The sequence below is a fragment of the Colletes latitarsis genome, chromosome 2 (assembly GCF_051014445.1).
Source record: "Colletes latitarsis isolate SP2378_abdomen chromosome 2, iyColLati1, whole genome shotgun sequence".
NCBI classification, from domain to species: domain Eukaryota; kingdom Metazoa; phylum Arthropoda; class Insecta; order Hymenoptera; family Colletidae; genus Colletes; species Colletes latitarsis.
In genome coordinates this window covers 15,839,505-15,857,198 of record NC_135135.1, presented here as the reverse complement: position 1 = coordinate 15,857,198, position 17,694 = coordinate 15,839,505, and the positions used below count along the sequence as shown (strand labels likewise).

The window sequence follows — 17,694 nt, the reverse complement described above, 5'->3', positions numbered from 1 at the left end:
TAAACTTTCACGAGTCTGTTGACTATAATTCTTATTTTCTTTCCTTGCGAGAATTTCGCTCTTGATGCGTCGTCAAATTAAAATTCCGAAAAAAAATCTTTACAAAAATTTCAAATCATAAATATGTACAGATTATTATTTAACACGTTTCTCGTGAAACATTATGGCTCTTGTAGCTCTCATCGAAAGAAGTAAAGAAACGTCTAATCAACAAAAATTTTAAATCTTTTCGTTGTAAAATATATATTGTCTACGATAAAACATAAATGAAAGTTAGTTGCACGTAAATATTTTATTGTACAAGAATTGATTCAGACGTATAGAAATCAATTTAAGGCTATCGACATAAAATTATTGAGTTCAATTCCTTCGTTCTTGTTTAATTATAGGTACACTGCAATAAAAACTAAAATTTATTCCTTGTTCCTGTCAAACTCTCGACAATGTTAATATTTTCATTAATTCAATAATAATTCGATAAGAATGTAATAGGTAATTAATAGTTATAGAACCGATAAAATATCGGTTGTAACAATTATGACATTTTATCGATTCTTACAACTGTTTTGATTCAGAATCGATGTATAACATTTTGAAATGTTTATTTCCGGAACTGTTTCAGCTATCGTAGGCCTAGATGGTACGTAATCACGCAGCGCAGACGCAGGTAGTAAATGAATAGTAGAGGTGGCAGAAATTAGTCAGTGGGGAAGAGCATGGCCCATGGCACTAGTGGCTCGTGAGTCACACGCCATTAGTTCAGCAACCCTGCTATACGAAAAACTGACTGCCACTACGCCATTTTGGTCCTCGTTCAACGATCACGCACCGTACGGATATTTATCAGCATTTATTGACAACTTATCCGAGTAAGTAAATACTTTCAGTTCAGTTTAATGTAAATAATAAGAATTTTAGTTATAGAATACATACTAGTTGATCAAAAAATTGTCCGAATGTAAAATATTAATAATTGAATAGTTTTAGCTGTTCTAATATTTTACGCTTGTACAATATAAGATAACATTTTATTTGCAAAATCTGACTTACTCGATCAAAGCACTTTGGATAATTAATATTAGCATTTGATACTATGTATATTTTGGTATATGTAGAAAATGGAATTGGTATTCGAAGGAAAATAAAAATATATTGCATATCACGAAGCGAGATTTTTTAACTGTTTTATTAAGTAAAAATCTAGTATATACAAAAAGTAGGTATAAATTAAGAATTATTCGACTTAGCACCGTCGCACATACCATCTACAAGTAATATTGCGTTAAAAGAGCACTGTTATACTCATTTGCGCTACAAAATTGGTTGCTCCGCGATGTATATCTATGCTTAAAAAACTGTGATTTAATCGAATCGTTTGCGTCGATCGACATTATATAATTCAATAACCAGTAACGGTATTCGGTTAATATTCGAGAAAAATTTGCGTTTAATTTCTGAAAAACATTGAATCATCGATAACAAATTTACACGAATCAACCGTATTTTTACTGGTCGATCGACGCGTTCGATTCACCGTAATCGTGTCTCGAAGCAACACGCAACATGAACAGATAAAGAAAAAAACATAGGTTGTGGAATACGGGAGGTTCGCATTGAATTTAGGAAATAAATCATCGCTATTCTAAAGTTAATAATTACTTCATTTCAAAGGGAAATATAAAATTAACATATCATCAAAACGTTCGTAAAAGTATAAACTCATTCGTAATTAATGCAAGTGTTCCATATTTCAATTTAATGAACTTCCGGGGGTGCAAACAAAGAATGATAATCCGACGAATTTCCAAATCCTCGGACCGTTAATTTTTTGTTTATACCCTAGCGGTTCCAAGAACCGCGAAAAGTTCTATGTACATTGGAATACGAAATAATAAAGAACGAAAGGCAAGACCTATACTTGAGTTACACGTTGCATCATTAATATTCGACGCAATGATAATACACGGAACATTAATACCGAATTATTCTTCGTGTTTCAGTGGAGGTTGTCTCGTGCCAAAGGAAGATTCCAAAGGTACCAAGTAAGTGACCTTCTCACTGGCGTCAGTTTCTCTGTCGTTGTGCTTCAAGATCGGCCTGTTTTTTCTGATAAGTTTACGCGGACGTTGAATCACTTCCTCGTAAGTTACGTACTCGGGTCTCAAAATTGGAGCTTTTTGTTTTTTCGTATAATAACCCGCCGACGTGTTTTCGACCGCGTAAATTTGTTGATCGGGTTTCGCGGTTTGCGCGACAGGACCGACGGTGTATCCTGCGTTTATCAAAGCCGACAAATCCTCCTCCGTCAATGCACGTACCGTAGAACCGGTAGCTTGAAACGCCGGGTGATTATTTATTTGATCTGGCTCGACTTCTTCTATGGTTAACGATTTGATGGGAGACTTTTTCAGCAAACCCGATTCGGAGACGTAAACGGACTGAGAGGACGACGGGATCTTGAGTTTATGCGTTTGCCGAGGTTGCGTGATGACGGATTGCACTTGAGCTTGGGTTCCATCTACGGGATTCAAGTCGTCGGGTTTGGGAACCGATCTGGGGACGTGGGAAGAGCCGGACGCCTGGTATTTCTGCAGTTGATCGTTGGTGAAGTAACTGTTGGGCGCGGGTAGGGGCTGGTTGACGGTTTGCAGAGTAAAGTGATAGATAGGCGAAACAGGATCAGCCTTCTTTCCTTCTACCTCACCCTTGGAAATGGCTAGAATCTCTTTGTTGACCTCGCTGCGTCCCTGAACCTGAAGTTTGTACAAAGCTTCAGCCTGAGCCTGCGCCAGCGCTTGGGCGCGAGCTTGATTCTTCTCAAAGTTCAAAGCGTAGTTGTGAACTTCCTCCTGCACCTTGAGATGAGCGCGTTGTTGAGCTTCCAGCTTACGAATAGCGTCCGCGTGCGCCTTAAATTCCGCGGCTTGCTGGTATTTTCTCGCCTCGGCCGTTTCCGCGGCCGATTGAGCCTTCAGCTTCGCCTTGTACGCGGCTTCCGCGCTTTTCGGCTGCAGTTGCTCGTGCAAGTAACTGCGTCCAGCGTCGCTCACCTGAGCGCCTTGTTGGATTTGCTCCAGAGCAGACTGTTGCCTGTGACGGTCGTGCGTGAGCCTTATCTGTTCCAAAGCTTGTTGCTGGTGTTTGTTGTACGCGACTTGCGCTACCTTTTGGTAAGCCAACGCTTGCGCTTCCGCTTGTGCCTGAGCTTGGGCCTGAGCCTGCTCCAAGGCTTTGAGATGCGCGTCGTCGTCGATGTAATCGTATTGTGGCGAAGGATTGAAAGGTTTCACGGCCGGTGCTTGATATTGAACGGGCTCTTCAATCGACTGATAAGCTGCTACCGGTTGTGGTTGTTGTGGTTGTTGATAACGCGGAGGAGACGTTTCGATATGATATTGTTCGGGCAGTTGAGCCGGTGCTGGTGCTGGTTTCGCGTATTCGGCAGGGTAGCTCACCAATTGTTGAGAGTAAGCTGACGAGCTACCTTTCGGCTGAGTAGGTAGCAATTTAAACTCTTGGGCTTGATTGGCAGAAACTAGCTGCAATAATTCTTGTTCGAACGTTCCTAACTTTGACTGAGAATAGGATGGTTGATATGCATTCGCGGGTGGTGGATTCGAACCTAAACGAGCAGTGCGAATAGCTTCCGCGCGACTTTGTGCGTCCACTTGAGCTTGAATCTCCGCAGCTGCTTCAGCTTGAGCTAAAGCCTGGGGATGAAGCTGGGGACGTGGTCTGGGCGGAACCACTGCTGGCTTTCGGTAGTTGTAATAAGCTTGTTGCAGCGCTTGTTGTTGCCTTGCATAAGCTGGTTGAGGTCTGCGTTGCGGCGGTGCTTGAGGCTGTTCTTGCGTATACTGTTCTAGAACGGATAGGTACTCTGGCGACAGCTGAAAATATAGACAGAAATTTCAGTAAACGCTGCCCGACTAGATCCTATTCGAATGATTTTCTTTTACCTTATTGACCTTATTAGTTACGAAGTTTCGATCGTGAAACGTCGAACGATATAGAATTTTCAATTGTTCGTTTCTTCTGAGTGTCTATAAACACTGGACGTTAGTTTAAAATGATCTGTCTACGACGTAAGTTTTATCACATTTTTTTTAACAGCCTAGATCAGCAACTGTTCGTCAGCAAACATCGTACAGATTTTCAAAGAGTAGTAGATCACGAAAAGAATTGTTTTTTAAGACACGTGATTTAAATTCTTCTCGAAAATTAAAAATCCTTGAATATTTAAAAATCTTTTAGCACGGATCTGTAGTCAATTTTGAAATGACACGTATTGGATAAAAAGATGTTCAGGACGAAAATTTGTCAAAAATTGATGGAGGTAGCCAGTTTCAATAGCGGCGAACACGATCGATGAATCGTCGAGTAAACCAGTTCGGGGTTATCAATGATCTTTGAATGAATGAATTGTTAGCGTCGTAGATGAGTCGATGACCCATAAGCGTAAATAAAGATTCATTCAAAGTGACTTGACACGGTAACGGTATACAAGGCCGTACACCATATGGAGAACGTATCTAGGGCCCCCGAGACTTGTAGACGGATATACTCTCGATCATTGGGTGTGGTATTACCGGTTTTGTCAGGTCAAACCGATTAGAAGGTAAAAGTTATGCAAGAAAGCAAGATCGCGTTTAGCACGACTAAGGGATCATGATCGTGTGTAGGTGTAGAACGAAACGTAAAAACCCCTCCGAGGCTGAAACGCTACAGATCAGTGATTCATTCCCCCATTTTTAATGCGTACTTTTACTTTGTTCTGGAGAATACATCGAGAGTAATCTGTATCTATTACTTTTGTTTTTGTATTTATATAATCTCCGTACTTTTTAACATCCTGTAATTTCTTTGTAGCGTCCAATCGGTTGCAATATGATCGTATTTCGAAATCCAATTTAGTACTTAAATTGTGTATTAAAAGGGTGATTTAATGCACAGGAAAGGAGCGAAGTGTTTGTATACCGCTATCAATCATAGTAGACACAGTAAATTGTTTAGAATGTAACTTCTTTCAGAAACAACGTTTAAGATTTCGCGAATTCTAAGAGTTTGGAATTCAGTTCCTCTTACTTTCAAATAGCTCAAATATTTCAGTATAGTGGTTGGTGTAACGAAAAATGGTTTATCGTTTTTAATGTATATCTTCTGTCGAAATAAGGAAATGTATATTAACACAAGATTTGTCATTGCCATTGAAATACAGCGGTTAGATGACAATGGCAATTGCGAGTAACGAAACCAATGGTATTAAATCAATCGCGATTGTTGTTGCAACGAAATATCTAGATAATGAAGGCGGACTCTCCGTTCGAATGGAAAAGAAAAATTCATAGTGCTCGTGGCTATACGGTATGCAGTCAATCACTACGCCAGTCGGTGATAGGCGGCCAATAGTCACGGTTGACCGAGAGCAATGATTTTGCCTGTTTCCAGGAACATTTATTGTCTCGGAACAGGAGAGGTAGATATAGTAATATTACCGTGATATTATCCTTGAGACAAATCTATGCCTTACTGATCTACTTATCGGAATTATAAAAAAAATATTACGTGCAAACCAATAAAACGAAAAAGTGAAAGTATTCGAACATTACGCAACCGAACTATTACCGAGTCAAATTCATTGTATGCTAAAATCGATGTCGATACAAATTTTAGAAAATAAATTGGGCTAGAAATGGGTAATTATTATTACAAACGAGAAAATATGTCGGTTCGAGCCCTATTTGTTACCTGTTGAGTACCATCAGCATTTTGAAGAACGTATTGATTAGGAGCTCCATAGTCGGCATTGGCAGCTATCGGTGACCTCTTCACAGGTTCTTTCACATCGATTTCCAACATGACAATGTCGTCGGCATTGCCAGAAGACGTTCCTACCTTTTCTGGTGCAGAGGAAATAGTCTCCTCACACGCGGAAATTGCTAAAAGACCTACCAGCAGAGAATGCATTGCAATTAATAAACGAGAGAGAAAAGTACACGACAAAGAAACAAATTTATTAGAAAGTATATTGGGTTGATCGAAAAGTAATTGCGATTACTTGTATTAGGTGTCCAGAGTAGGAGTACTTGTTTCTTAATATCCACGCAGTACGATTTGTGTTAATCGATATCAGGTGGTGTTTGTGGAGGTTTATACTTCCCATATAGTGGATAATACTAGACAATTAGCGTTTAACATACATCGTATTCCGTGGGTACTAATGAGTAAGTACTCCTACACGTAGGAATCGTTCCGAATATTTAACTATCAAGTAGATGAGCTCATATTTATACTATAAGTAGGCGTGCGGTGATCTGCGCAATTCCTAATTTGGTCTTGTGTTTTTTCTTCATTTTGAATAAATTCTTTTTTCTCTTATATTTCTTCCCTAAGTGGTACAGTAAAATTCCGATTACCCAGTATACTCGAGTTTGGGACAATGCCGGAGAATTAGACCACTTTTATGGTTTTTTTTTCATTTTAAGCGGTTAAAGAACAACTTTTCGAACATTCTTAGAATTTCCACATATTCTTCACTAAAATACGCGTCGTTTGCTTTTTGAAACATTAAAATCCTTCAATCCGTTCAGGAGTTATGATTTTTTAAAGGTACGCATGAAATTTCGGAGACCCATTTCTGGTCACGCATTATATTTTCGGTAAAGAATTTTTTTTCTCAAAACTGCGTAGGATTTCAGGGATATGTGTATTCACAGAAAATGATTGTAATTGACTTCTGCAACAGGAAATAATTTTTTCCAGAACGATTTGAAATTTTTTAATTTCGCCGAAAAATGTGTCCACCTATCGATTTTTCTTAAAAATTCGTTTTCGCCACATAGCCATATGAAGTCAAGGTGTTAAATAAATAATATTCCAGCAGCACTTTGTCTGTTTATCGATCGAACGACCCTCGCATAACGATTGAAGCTGATTTACTCACATTTAACGATAGAATAAAAGCAGAATCGTGTGAGATTAACTACAGAAACAAGACACGAAATGATTCATAAATTGGAAAGTATGATAACATTAGCAGGAATGTGTAGCATTGAGAAAGCTCACCACGGTTGCTGAAATTAAAAACGTATTAACCTATTCAGGACGGACGTCATGCGTTTACACTGGACGTAAATGTGTAACGCCCATCCTGAATGAGTTAATCGAAATTCTTGGACGTGTTTATGATGTTAGAAAAAACGATTATGCAGGTGGTCTGAAAACTCAATTCCAGACAATTAAATATGTGCAAACACTCGCAAATCACCATTATGGGGTACGGATACGAGCGTGAGTAATCGTATGCTTCTACGATAGGTGAATATTATTAAATTTACGAAGTTATGTGAACCTTCTTGGCAACCTCGCTCAGAACAGGCCAAAACGCGCGTCGACAACATAATACAAAGCGTGGTCATCGATAGCTATCACTGCATGGATTAGAACCTTGGCAATCGCAGCTATCGATACTGTCAATGTCAAAGCACGTACTCACAATAGATTAATCGTGTCGATAGTAAAACCTGGCGAATTAACAAACTAGAAGGAGGTCGCGAGGTATGAAAGTCTTGCGAGAAAATGAAGAGAGAGCAGTCGACCCCGAACGACTCCGAATAGAGATGCGTCCGTCCAGAACTGGTTCAAGGACTCCCATTAGGAATTGGGTTTAGATCAGAGATGTTCGATCCTCGTGGAAGAAACTGACTTTAAACTAGCCGACTAATTGCTCTTGAAGATAAACGACGTTTAACGAAGGGAAACTAAACTCCCTGATTAACTCGTTGAAATTGTCCAGCGAGAAAAAACGTAGAAGCTGTATAAAACGTGGAACGACTTTGTCGCAAAAAGAAGAGAAGCATTGCAATATCGTCTACAACAACAATACAGAATCACGTACATGCGTTCAACAAATGAATCCATTTGATTTTTAAAAGATCTTGTGGAATGAAAGGATGTTTCGGAATCGAACATCCCCAGTTTATCCGAATCAAGAAGAGCTGCAAGAACTGTATCCATTCCAGAACTGGTTCAGGGACTCTCACAGTACGCTTGTACTACGATTGGCCAGCTGTAGCCGACAAAGAGCTGTTCCATAGAGGGACTCTCTTGAGGTAACTAACAAGTTTCTCAACGTATTAGAAATCCAGGAACAGCCCGAGTTGGACGATATCTATTGGTAGAATTAACACACAGGAGCTCTTCTTCTACCGCCCCTAAAATGGTTCGAACACGATTAACGTTTATTCTCCATTAAAATTTAAAGAAACGCTAATATCCTTGATCGAAAATGACCAGCGTCTTTCGAAACCTCGCAGAAAGCTTCGCGATCGTCCTAAGCCCGTTGATGCCGTAAACTTTTCATTTATGTAAGAGCGTAGCAAGGCATCTCGAAACAATAACCCATGAAACTATGATGAAAGACGCAAACCGGTAATATATAGGTATCAAAGGAATCATTCTTATTTGTAATTCGGTCGAAGAAAATTGCGGAAGGACGAATTCGCAGGTGACTTTTATGTCGTTCTGCTTGACTGAGAGTGTGTAGAACGAAGGCGGAAAGGAGTTGGGAAAGCAGCCTAACGCAGAGAAAGTAATGCGCTCTTGAGAAACTTTTCCCACAAGTCTTGTTTTCAACGTTTGCAACAAAACCTTTCGCCTCTGCTGCCTCAAACGAATGGACTTAAATAATGAGTGCAGTAAGATAGATACCGGGTAAGCCCTCCTGCAACGTGAAAGAGGCACCTCTATAGCACGAATTTCGTACAGCAACGCTTGTTGAAAATCACTCCTACTCGTATTCGTACTATACAATGGGTACACTATGTTACTTGTATTCACGTGATTTCTTTTTAATATTAATGTCTAATAATATAAACAGTAAACAAATCAATAATACGTGATTTCCAACGCAGCTTAACTTCGAGCGGATGGGAAACCGGTGACAAGTTTTGTTTTTAATTTATTTAAACTTATACCAGTTTAAAAAACAACGGCTCAACTCATGAGAAACGAGTTTTTTTTATTTATAGCGAATCAATATTACGTGTAGGGATACGAGTGGAAGTAACTGTATATACTCTTTTTACTTGTTGCAGTTAGAATACTTTTATTTACCGTGGCAGACACGAATAGTTAAAATAACCTTGAACTTCTAAAGTTAATGTCAAATACGAAACTGTGCTTCGTCGAGAAAGTATTTGCAATTAAATGCTTTTTGAAACCATTCGAATTATCGATTAAATATTTTACATATCGCCATGATTATAAAATATAATTTGATGGTCTGCTTTAGGCGAAACAATTTGTATACAGGGTATTCGACCACCCCTGGGAAAAATTTTAATAGAGAATTCTAGAGGCCAAAATAAGACGAAAATTAATAATACCAATTTGTTGATGGAGGCTCCGTTAAAAAGTTATTAACAACTAAATTCAAAAATTTCAAATCGTTCTGGAAAAATTATATTTGGTTGCAGGGATCAATTATAAGCATTTTTGGTGAATAGATATACCCCCGAAATCCTACCCACTTTCGAGAAAAAAAATCGGGTAGGTGTTGAAATTTTTTGGCAGAAAAAAATTTTTCAAATCGTTTTAAAAAAATTATTTTCGGTTGCAAGAGTTGATCGCAATCATTTTTGGTCATTACACATACCCCCGAAATCCTACGCATTTTCGAGAAAAAAGTTCCTTACCGAAAATCTAATTTCAGGTCAGAAATCGTTCCCCGAAATTTTATGCGAATCTTTAAAACATCATAACTTCTGAACGGATTGGACGATTTTAATGTTTAAAAAAGCAAACTACGCGTATTTTGATGGAGAATATGTACAAATTGCAAAAATATTCGAAAAGTTGATCCTTGACCCCGTAAACTGAGAAAAACCCAATAAAAATGGTCCAATTTTCAAACAGCCATAACTCCTACAATAGTGAATATATTTCAATGAAACTTTTTTCTGAAGTAGTGCTCATGGATACCTACAAAAAAGTATTAAACAACTTTTCTGTAGGGCGCCAAACAAAATTATTAAAAATGAAAAACGAATTTTTAAGAAAAATCGATAGGGGTAGGTGCCTAAATTTTTCGGCGAAATTGAAAAGTTTCAAATCGTTCTGGAAAAATTATTTTCGGTTGCGGGGGTCAATTACAATCATTTTTGATGAATAGACATACCCCCGAAATCTTGCGCATTTTCGAGAAAAAAATTCAATACGAGTGGAACTTTAAACGTTAATAACTTTTTAACGAAATCTCCATCAACAAATTAGTATTCTTGATTTTCATTTTATTTTGGCCTGTAGAATCTCCCATTAAAATTTTTTCCAGTGGTGGCGGAACACCCTGTATAATAGATGATGAAGTTTATTCCAGTTCGTAAACCTACGCACGTGAAATACGCTCTTGTAGATATTCATAGCGCTTATTCGCTGGCCAAACCGGAAGACTTTCCTAGAGGTTCAATATTCTTTGATGTTGTTTTATTCCGATTTAATGCGGCTAACAAGGAAGTAGATTCTCGTAAGTGTACTAGACGCAAGCTGATCAACTTCGGACGATAAATCATTTTAAGGCTTGGCTTCACTATTATATCGAACTATTTTCCTATCGACGCGATAACATCTATGAAATGTTTATCAGTCTGTTTTAAACAATCACTTAAAATCGAAGAGGAAAACCTTTCGTTTTTAACTAATCGACTAAACGAAATATATGATGTTAATATTATAAAGAAACGTTATATTAAAATTATAAAGAATAAACCAGTTGCACCTGTTTAACAGTTCATTAAGAGTAACGAAGCACGTTAATCCGAATGTTTATATTTTATTTATGCTTGAAACTAGTAATTATTATTATTTTTCGTTGCCCCTTATGTTATTAAAAATTACTAAATATCTAAAAAATATAAGATAAATGTTTTTAAAAGCTTGAACGGTAATCGATTTATCTTAGTTTATTTACAAAGGTACGAAACAACGGTTAAACTTGAAACGGTTAGAAAAGTTAATGACCTTACTTTCGTCAGTCAGTGTCAAACAATCGTGAAAGTGAACCGACAGGAAATTTCTCTTGCACTCGTCGTTTTATTCTACAGGACGAATGTAATGATAATAATCTTGTAACAGTCGCACCTTTAAACCGGTCTTCCTCTGTAAACAGTGTCCACTAATCGGTAGAAATTGCTCGCATCAAAGCATAGATTATGGTACATACTAATGTGTAATTAGGAACGATTAACAAACCGAGAAAGGGCAACGAAACTGGACGTAAAACGATCATTTTCAAACGTACTTTCATTGTGCGTAGACAAAACTAGTAACAATAAAAAATCAAGACTGTACAAATATAAAATTTTTTTCCTACATCAATTAAATCGTGAATTAATATTCCGTTAGCGAAATGTTGCTTAATATTTTCACGACAGCAATACGGGAAGTGTTCTTGCTACAACGCGATTTAACTGCCTCGATAGTAATTAAGCTCGCAAACATAAAATTGCACGTAATAGTTAATAAAAATTAATAAAAGTCAAACAGACGAAACACTTGGACCTGTCGCAAAGAAAGATTTACATACAAAAAAAAATTAATACTTTGTGTATAGTGGGATTGAAAGGGAATAGTTTAATGGGAACTTGCACCATCAAACAAGACCATTAATTTAGAGAATTACAACGAGCAAATGAAAACTTAACGATAGATCGTTTATATCTCGTCGATAGGAAAGGAGTCGCGATTTTCACCTCTTTAAATCGATATAAAATTATTTGACGCAATATTATGCGTGAGAAACAGTTATACAAAATAGGGTAACGAATTTTGAACAAATTAGGATGTAATATTTTAACGAACAGTAACGTTTCAACTTCCTTTCACCTTATCTGCCAAACATTTTGTACGAAGTTGTGAAAATGCCCGAAGGTGTAAGATTGTGAGAATTTCTGAGCTGAAAAATGATTGCTAAATCGTTTCCATACCGTGTACAAACTCAGATCGATCTTAAAGTCTTTTCCTAGCTGGAAAAATCTTTGTTTTAACAAGCGAAGAAAAAGGAAACCTGTGCGTTAGCTCTCTTTTTCCTTTGTTACCGCGCGAGAAATTTCGCGGATACGAGCAATTTACCGGTGTTGAGTAATAAGCCAAGCGTCCTCAACTGAAAGACAGTTAAGTAACAAACTTCGGTTAACAAATCTATCTTAATTAACGCTCGGTGTTTTCGCGTTATCGCGTATGTAAAATTGTTACGATTTCACCGAATTCTTCGCCACGATTGTTTTCACGCATAAATTATATGAAACAAACGCTACGAAGAATACCAGACGATCGTTTGATCGTGATCAAATGGTAACAAAGTCGAACGAAAATCGAAAGATCGTCGGTGGAGTTAATTATTGCTTTCAATTTCGTTTCCGATCTGACGTTCGAATCCATCGAACCAATTGCCAACGTGATTTTGAAAGATCCGCCTCTCGTATTTCACCGATTAACCTCTGATCTAAGCTCGAAGTTTATCTTGTAATGATTAACTTCTTGGAACCGATTTCTGCCGTTAGGTTGCCTACCATGGAAGTTTTGAAACACTGTTATTTTCTTTAACCACAGGAGCTACGTACTATGCAGCCATTAATTTAATTTTTCCCCCCTCTAATTAACTTCACTCTACTTAGTTGCGATTCGTTCGATCCTTTTTCGCAAATAAATGTCAACGTTCGACACATGTTGTATCACTAAAGCGTAAATTACGTTGTATACAAATTTTTAACGCGTTTTACTTTAAACTCGACAAACTTTTATTAGATTTGATTATCAAACTCGAGAAGAATAAAGAAATTCTCGAAAAGAGTCAAACAACCCCAAACTTTGTTCAATTTTAATTAGAAACATTAGTGGTCGATTCAAATTCCAGTATTGTTTTCTTTTCTAGTCTTCTATTTAACTTATGTCACATTTTGGTGATTAATTGAAAATTATCGATTAAAGGTAAATGAACGAAATTTTATTAAAACGATCTGCTTACATTCTGCTTTAGACTATAAGCTAACTGCAACTGTAGCTGCAGCTTCAAGTAAGTTACTGGTTAGAAAGGTGATGTCGTATAGTGCAGTACGTGCGTATGTGTGTGTTGGGTGTGTATAGTGTCCGCTTATTTTACTTTCCGACATAGATTTCCCAATCCGAAGTGACATGGGCGTAGAAGATTTCGCATGACTATTCCAGTTTGCTTTACTTTCTTTTCCATCGTTATCTCGACTACCTTATTTCTATACACGCGTGTATATACCGAATTAACGTGTTTATAAATTTTTATAACCGCGGTAAGAGATACAGTTTGCAAATTCATTCCTCTACAAATGTTAAATGACTTTTCGCAGCTTTCGCGCTCGAGACACTCGTAAAATATAAAACTCGTACTTATTGGTTATAATAATTTTACATAAATTGCAGTTATTTCAAATATTTCCAAGACATGGCCTTGTTCGAAGAAACAGTTCGTTCCAGATTTTTGCCTCTCGCTGGATAAATGAAAGGAACTTGTCAGTTTTATTTAGTTTCCTCTCCTAACACTATCATTGCTATATTACATTGTAATATTTATCGAAATGTCTCTATTTGTCAAATACGCTCGTTTAAATTCCTTTTATCGGAGCACCGAAAACCAAATCGTGTTTTACCCTTTCGAAGGAATTTTAACTTCTTTTAAATCGTACGTGTAATTGAAACGGAAACGAAATGTTGCAAATTGGCCGGTTGCGTTATTTGGACTTAAACTTTCCATAGAAATGATCTTAAAAGGATACAAATTATCTTCCATCAATTTACAGTGATATTGCAGAGGAAATAAAAATAGAAATCTTATGCAAATCCGGTAAACTGTTAACCGGAAGCCAATGCAATCGGACGATGACTTGGAAAGTCAATGAAACCCGTCGATCCACGACGGCCTGTGCATCCTTACTCCTCATTATTATGACTAATTGACTCTACTCTCTCATCATTTAGGAACCTCAGAATCGAGTCGTAATCGACGGGAAATAACGTCACGGCTCTTTCAAAATCTCTTCTAATAAGAAACCACCAAGGACGAGGTTGTGATTTCCCTCGAAATGAAAGCAAACTTTTATTGCACAAATTCTTCCGCGGCTGAAACGATTTCTAAACGTCCGATATTATTGTAATTATTTTAATTCCAACGTACGTTGTTTGTTTTCTTTTCAGAACGAAACGAACGCTTTTCAAGGTAGTTATTATTTTCCAATTAGATTCGCATTAAATATTAACTACTCGACGTAAATACCTTTATTTACAAGTACGCCAGCAGCAAAGTAAAAATTAAGTAACTTGTCTCGATCGTTCTTCAGTTTTACTTAAAGTGCCGTGAATAAACGTGTACTTTAAGTGAAATGTATTTTCTTCTTACACTTTCGCGTTTTGGAACAAAAGGTAAAGCAATTGAACCCGCGAAAATGTAATATACACTCGACGAAACGTTGGCGATATCATATTTTGTGGCAAGAATAAGGAAAACGTATCATCTTACGTTTCCTCTTGCGCGATCGTTGATCCGTAAAAGTCGTTTCTATATCAAATATCGGTTAAAGGTAGATAGAATGCAGCAGGAATGACAAATTCTCTATATAAAGACACTGATACTGTTTCTGGATGCATCGATTATCCATATAATATAAAAAGTTCACGATAGATTAGAATTTATTAGCTCTAAATAAGTTTAGTAAATCGTTATGCAAGACATATTACGCTCTTGACTCTTTTCTTCCAAAAAACTGGAACGTAAAATGTCAATGTCCATTGCGTCATTATCTATTCAACTATGCATTTCAAGAACGTCGTTGTTTTCGCATCGATGAAATCAATTTGTCATACCTGCGGAACAATCATCGAAGCAAAACATAAAAGTCAAAACACGAAAGTTCTTCACCCGCAAGAAATGATTGGAGGATCCAAATAAAAAAAAAAAAAAAACAAAATGGTAATCGTTTGCTGCAAGGTCTGAAGAGTAAGGTCGACGAAGCAGGACCTCAAGTTCCAATTCCTTTGGTTTTCTACAGTGTCATTATATGCATGAATAATCTTTATCTTAAAAAAGATAGAACATTTCTTTTCGACCGATGCCGGACGTTTACCGTCGATTTTGCCTCTACGTGTTCCTTTATCCGAATTTAAGAAGCTAAATTCAACGATGTGGATTGCACACCACCAAACAATCACTTTTATTTGGCTGTAAAAACAGTTTGAGTTCTTCGTCGCGAGAAATGGGTTGGTTTGGCTCCTTAAAAGGAGCGAATAACAGAAATCGTTGCACTGATTTCGTTATTCGGTCACTCGATGCAGTATCCCTTTATCCAGTCTTTTATCTGTCCAATGCACTCGCGTGGTCGACGTGGGTTTACAAAATTAACAATTGAATTGTCTTCCATTTTGTGCAATTGGTTAATTGTAAATTAAATGACGTTACTTGTTGAGGGTTAAAAATATTCACGATGAAGAGAAAAGAGATGGCGAAACTTTCAAATAATGTTATCATTTTGCATAATCGTTCATGAATTAATAATAAAAGTAACGTTCTTGAGCGTGCAACTGTGAAGGTCTTAAATTTATTGTAAACATTAAAACGTTGAACTTTCCAAAAATAAATGTTTCCATACGTATGGCTGTCACAAGTCGGGCGATAAAAAGGTAACGCCCGTGCAAATCATGTTAAGCATACGGTTTAGGATTTTAACAAGAATTTTTCACATGTGTTGAGACACGCTAATTAGTTTCACACGCACAACAATAACGCCATCCTCTTTTCCAAATTATTCCCACAACGGATTTCACTGATGTTGAGTGCAATTATTGCGTTGCGATATGCGGGGAAAGTGTACGTGTTCATGGTAAAACATTAGTATAATGATGCACAATCGTTACAGAATCAGATGATCTCGAATATTTACATTTATAATAGGAAATCAAACAAAACTTTATTCGGGAAGTAAAAGTCAAGGTTGTAAACGAAGATGCAAAGAAATCCATGGTTAATTTCCATTGCATAATAGTTATACGTTTTATTCTTAAAGTCAATATCAAAGTTAAACAATATCGCTCTAAGTAGTTGAATTTTGAATTCGATTTACGTACCACCGAGGGCATTATTTTCTTTTCTTTCTTTCTTACTAATCGTTCAACGATCGCGTAAATTGTAAACTTATATTGGATCAACTATCATTAACGCTTTAAAGATGTAATAATGTTGTGTATGTAAAAAGTATTGCAAACATTGTCCTACATTTTTTAGCATAGAAAAAATTTGTTACTATCGTAATTTTTAGATTTCGTTACGAAACTCTTGTTCGTTAAAATGCAACCGTGAAAGAAAAATAATTCCTTCTATTTCGCCAGGAAAAGTAACAGTCTGCATATTTGTATAAATTGAAACGCGAAAGTGAACCCAGTTGTCCAGGAAGCAAGTTTCTAATACAAATGCAATGCCCGTACGCACTAGTTTATCTGACGAATGAAGGAAAGTCGTGCTGCATGCTCTTAATTTTAAAGAGTAGTCCGCACTGCCATAAATCGCTCCTTTAACGATAGAACCGCACCATTTTATTTATTTACGCGAACAAACAAATCAGATTGATTGAAACAGATTGATTTCAAACAAGCAATTCCCGAAAATTACAATTCTTACATACAGCTTCTTTCGTGCACGTTAAAAAATTCTATAAATGTCGATTAATTACACGCATCAAAAAAAAAAGAAAAAAAAAAAATAGTTTCACTTTTCACAATTGTCTCGTAAAAGCAACGTTACATAAAATTTATATCAAAATCTCTAATAGGAAACATTTACGTTACATTCTCGATACATTTAATGCATTGAAAAATAGAATTTCCGACCCCATGAATGATATTTAACGTTGTCTAAATCTGGAACACTCAGCGACCAATATTTGGTATCGTTTGTCCTCCGATTTCTTGGTGTCGTTTGTAAACTCACACGCGATTCGAATTCGGCATCGTTAACACATGCGCACCGTTTATCGAATTTCGAAATAATTTTCACAGAAACGTAACACAATTCGGAGGTAATACCAAGGGTATTCGTCCTTGTGCCATGAAAAGGATGATGTAGTGCACTCACCTGCAAAGATAAGCAGCCACATGATGAACAAATGAGTGACGAAGCGACGAGTGAATGTTCGGCAGAAGTGAATTCCTGGTGGCTTTATAGACGAAGGGGAAAGGCCGCGCCCGCACAGACCAGGTGGGGTTGTTAACCACTTTTCCACAACGAACTGTTTCTAAGTGAGCATCACAGTGCATAAAATACTGAAAACAAAGACAATAATGTATGCCTGGCGTTACGAACATTATTTGTCCTACTATAAAGTTTTAAACCAACGGCCGTGTAAACCGATTTACACGCACTTGTCCCCCCCCCCCCGACAGTCCTTTTACATCCACGTCGTTTAAACAAAATACAATACGACGAGAACAGCTCGTACAACAGAATCATTTCTGATAAGCGTACACGATTGCTCAAGATACGTTTATTTATTCCTGTTCGAAACGCGGGATACAGGATATTTACACGAAACGGAATCGTTCGATACGTTGAACTAGTTTTTAAATCTTTAAACGGGCGGTACTCTTAAGATCATGTCTTATTTAAGTTCTGATAATATTGTC

The 17,694-nt window shown here is 37.1% G+C and overlaps 1 protein-coding gene and 1 long non-coding RNA gene across 2 annotated transcripts; one reads left to right on the top strand and one right to left on the bottom strand.

Moving 5' to 3' along the window:
* The first annotated feature begins 736 nt into the window (after positions 1 to 736).
* Positions 737 to 8,015, top strand: LOC143351812 (uncharacterized). The gene is made up of 4 exons (XR_013081810.1): positions 737 to 869; positions 2,001 to 2,042; positions 2,412 to 2,582; positions 7,518 to 8,015. It is a non-coding gene; the product is annotated as an uncharacterized LOC143351812 (long non-coding RNA).
* On the bottom strand, positions 1,206 to 17,419 carry LOC143351810 (uncharacterized). Its single transcript, XM_076783773.1, is given in 4 exon segments — positions 1,206 to 3,890; positions 5,749 to 5,948; positions 17,147 to 17,258; positions 17,260 to 17,419. Coding segments are annotated over 4 exon segments (2,337 nt in total). The 5' UTR covers positions 17,377 to 17,419; the 3' UTR covers positions 1,206 to 1,982.
* Between the last annotated feature and the right edge of the window lie 275 nt (positions 17,420 to 17,694).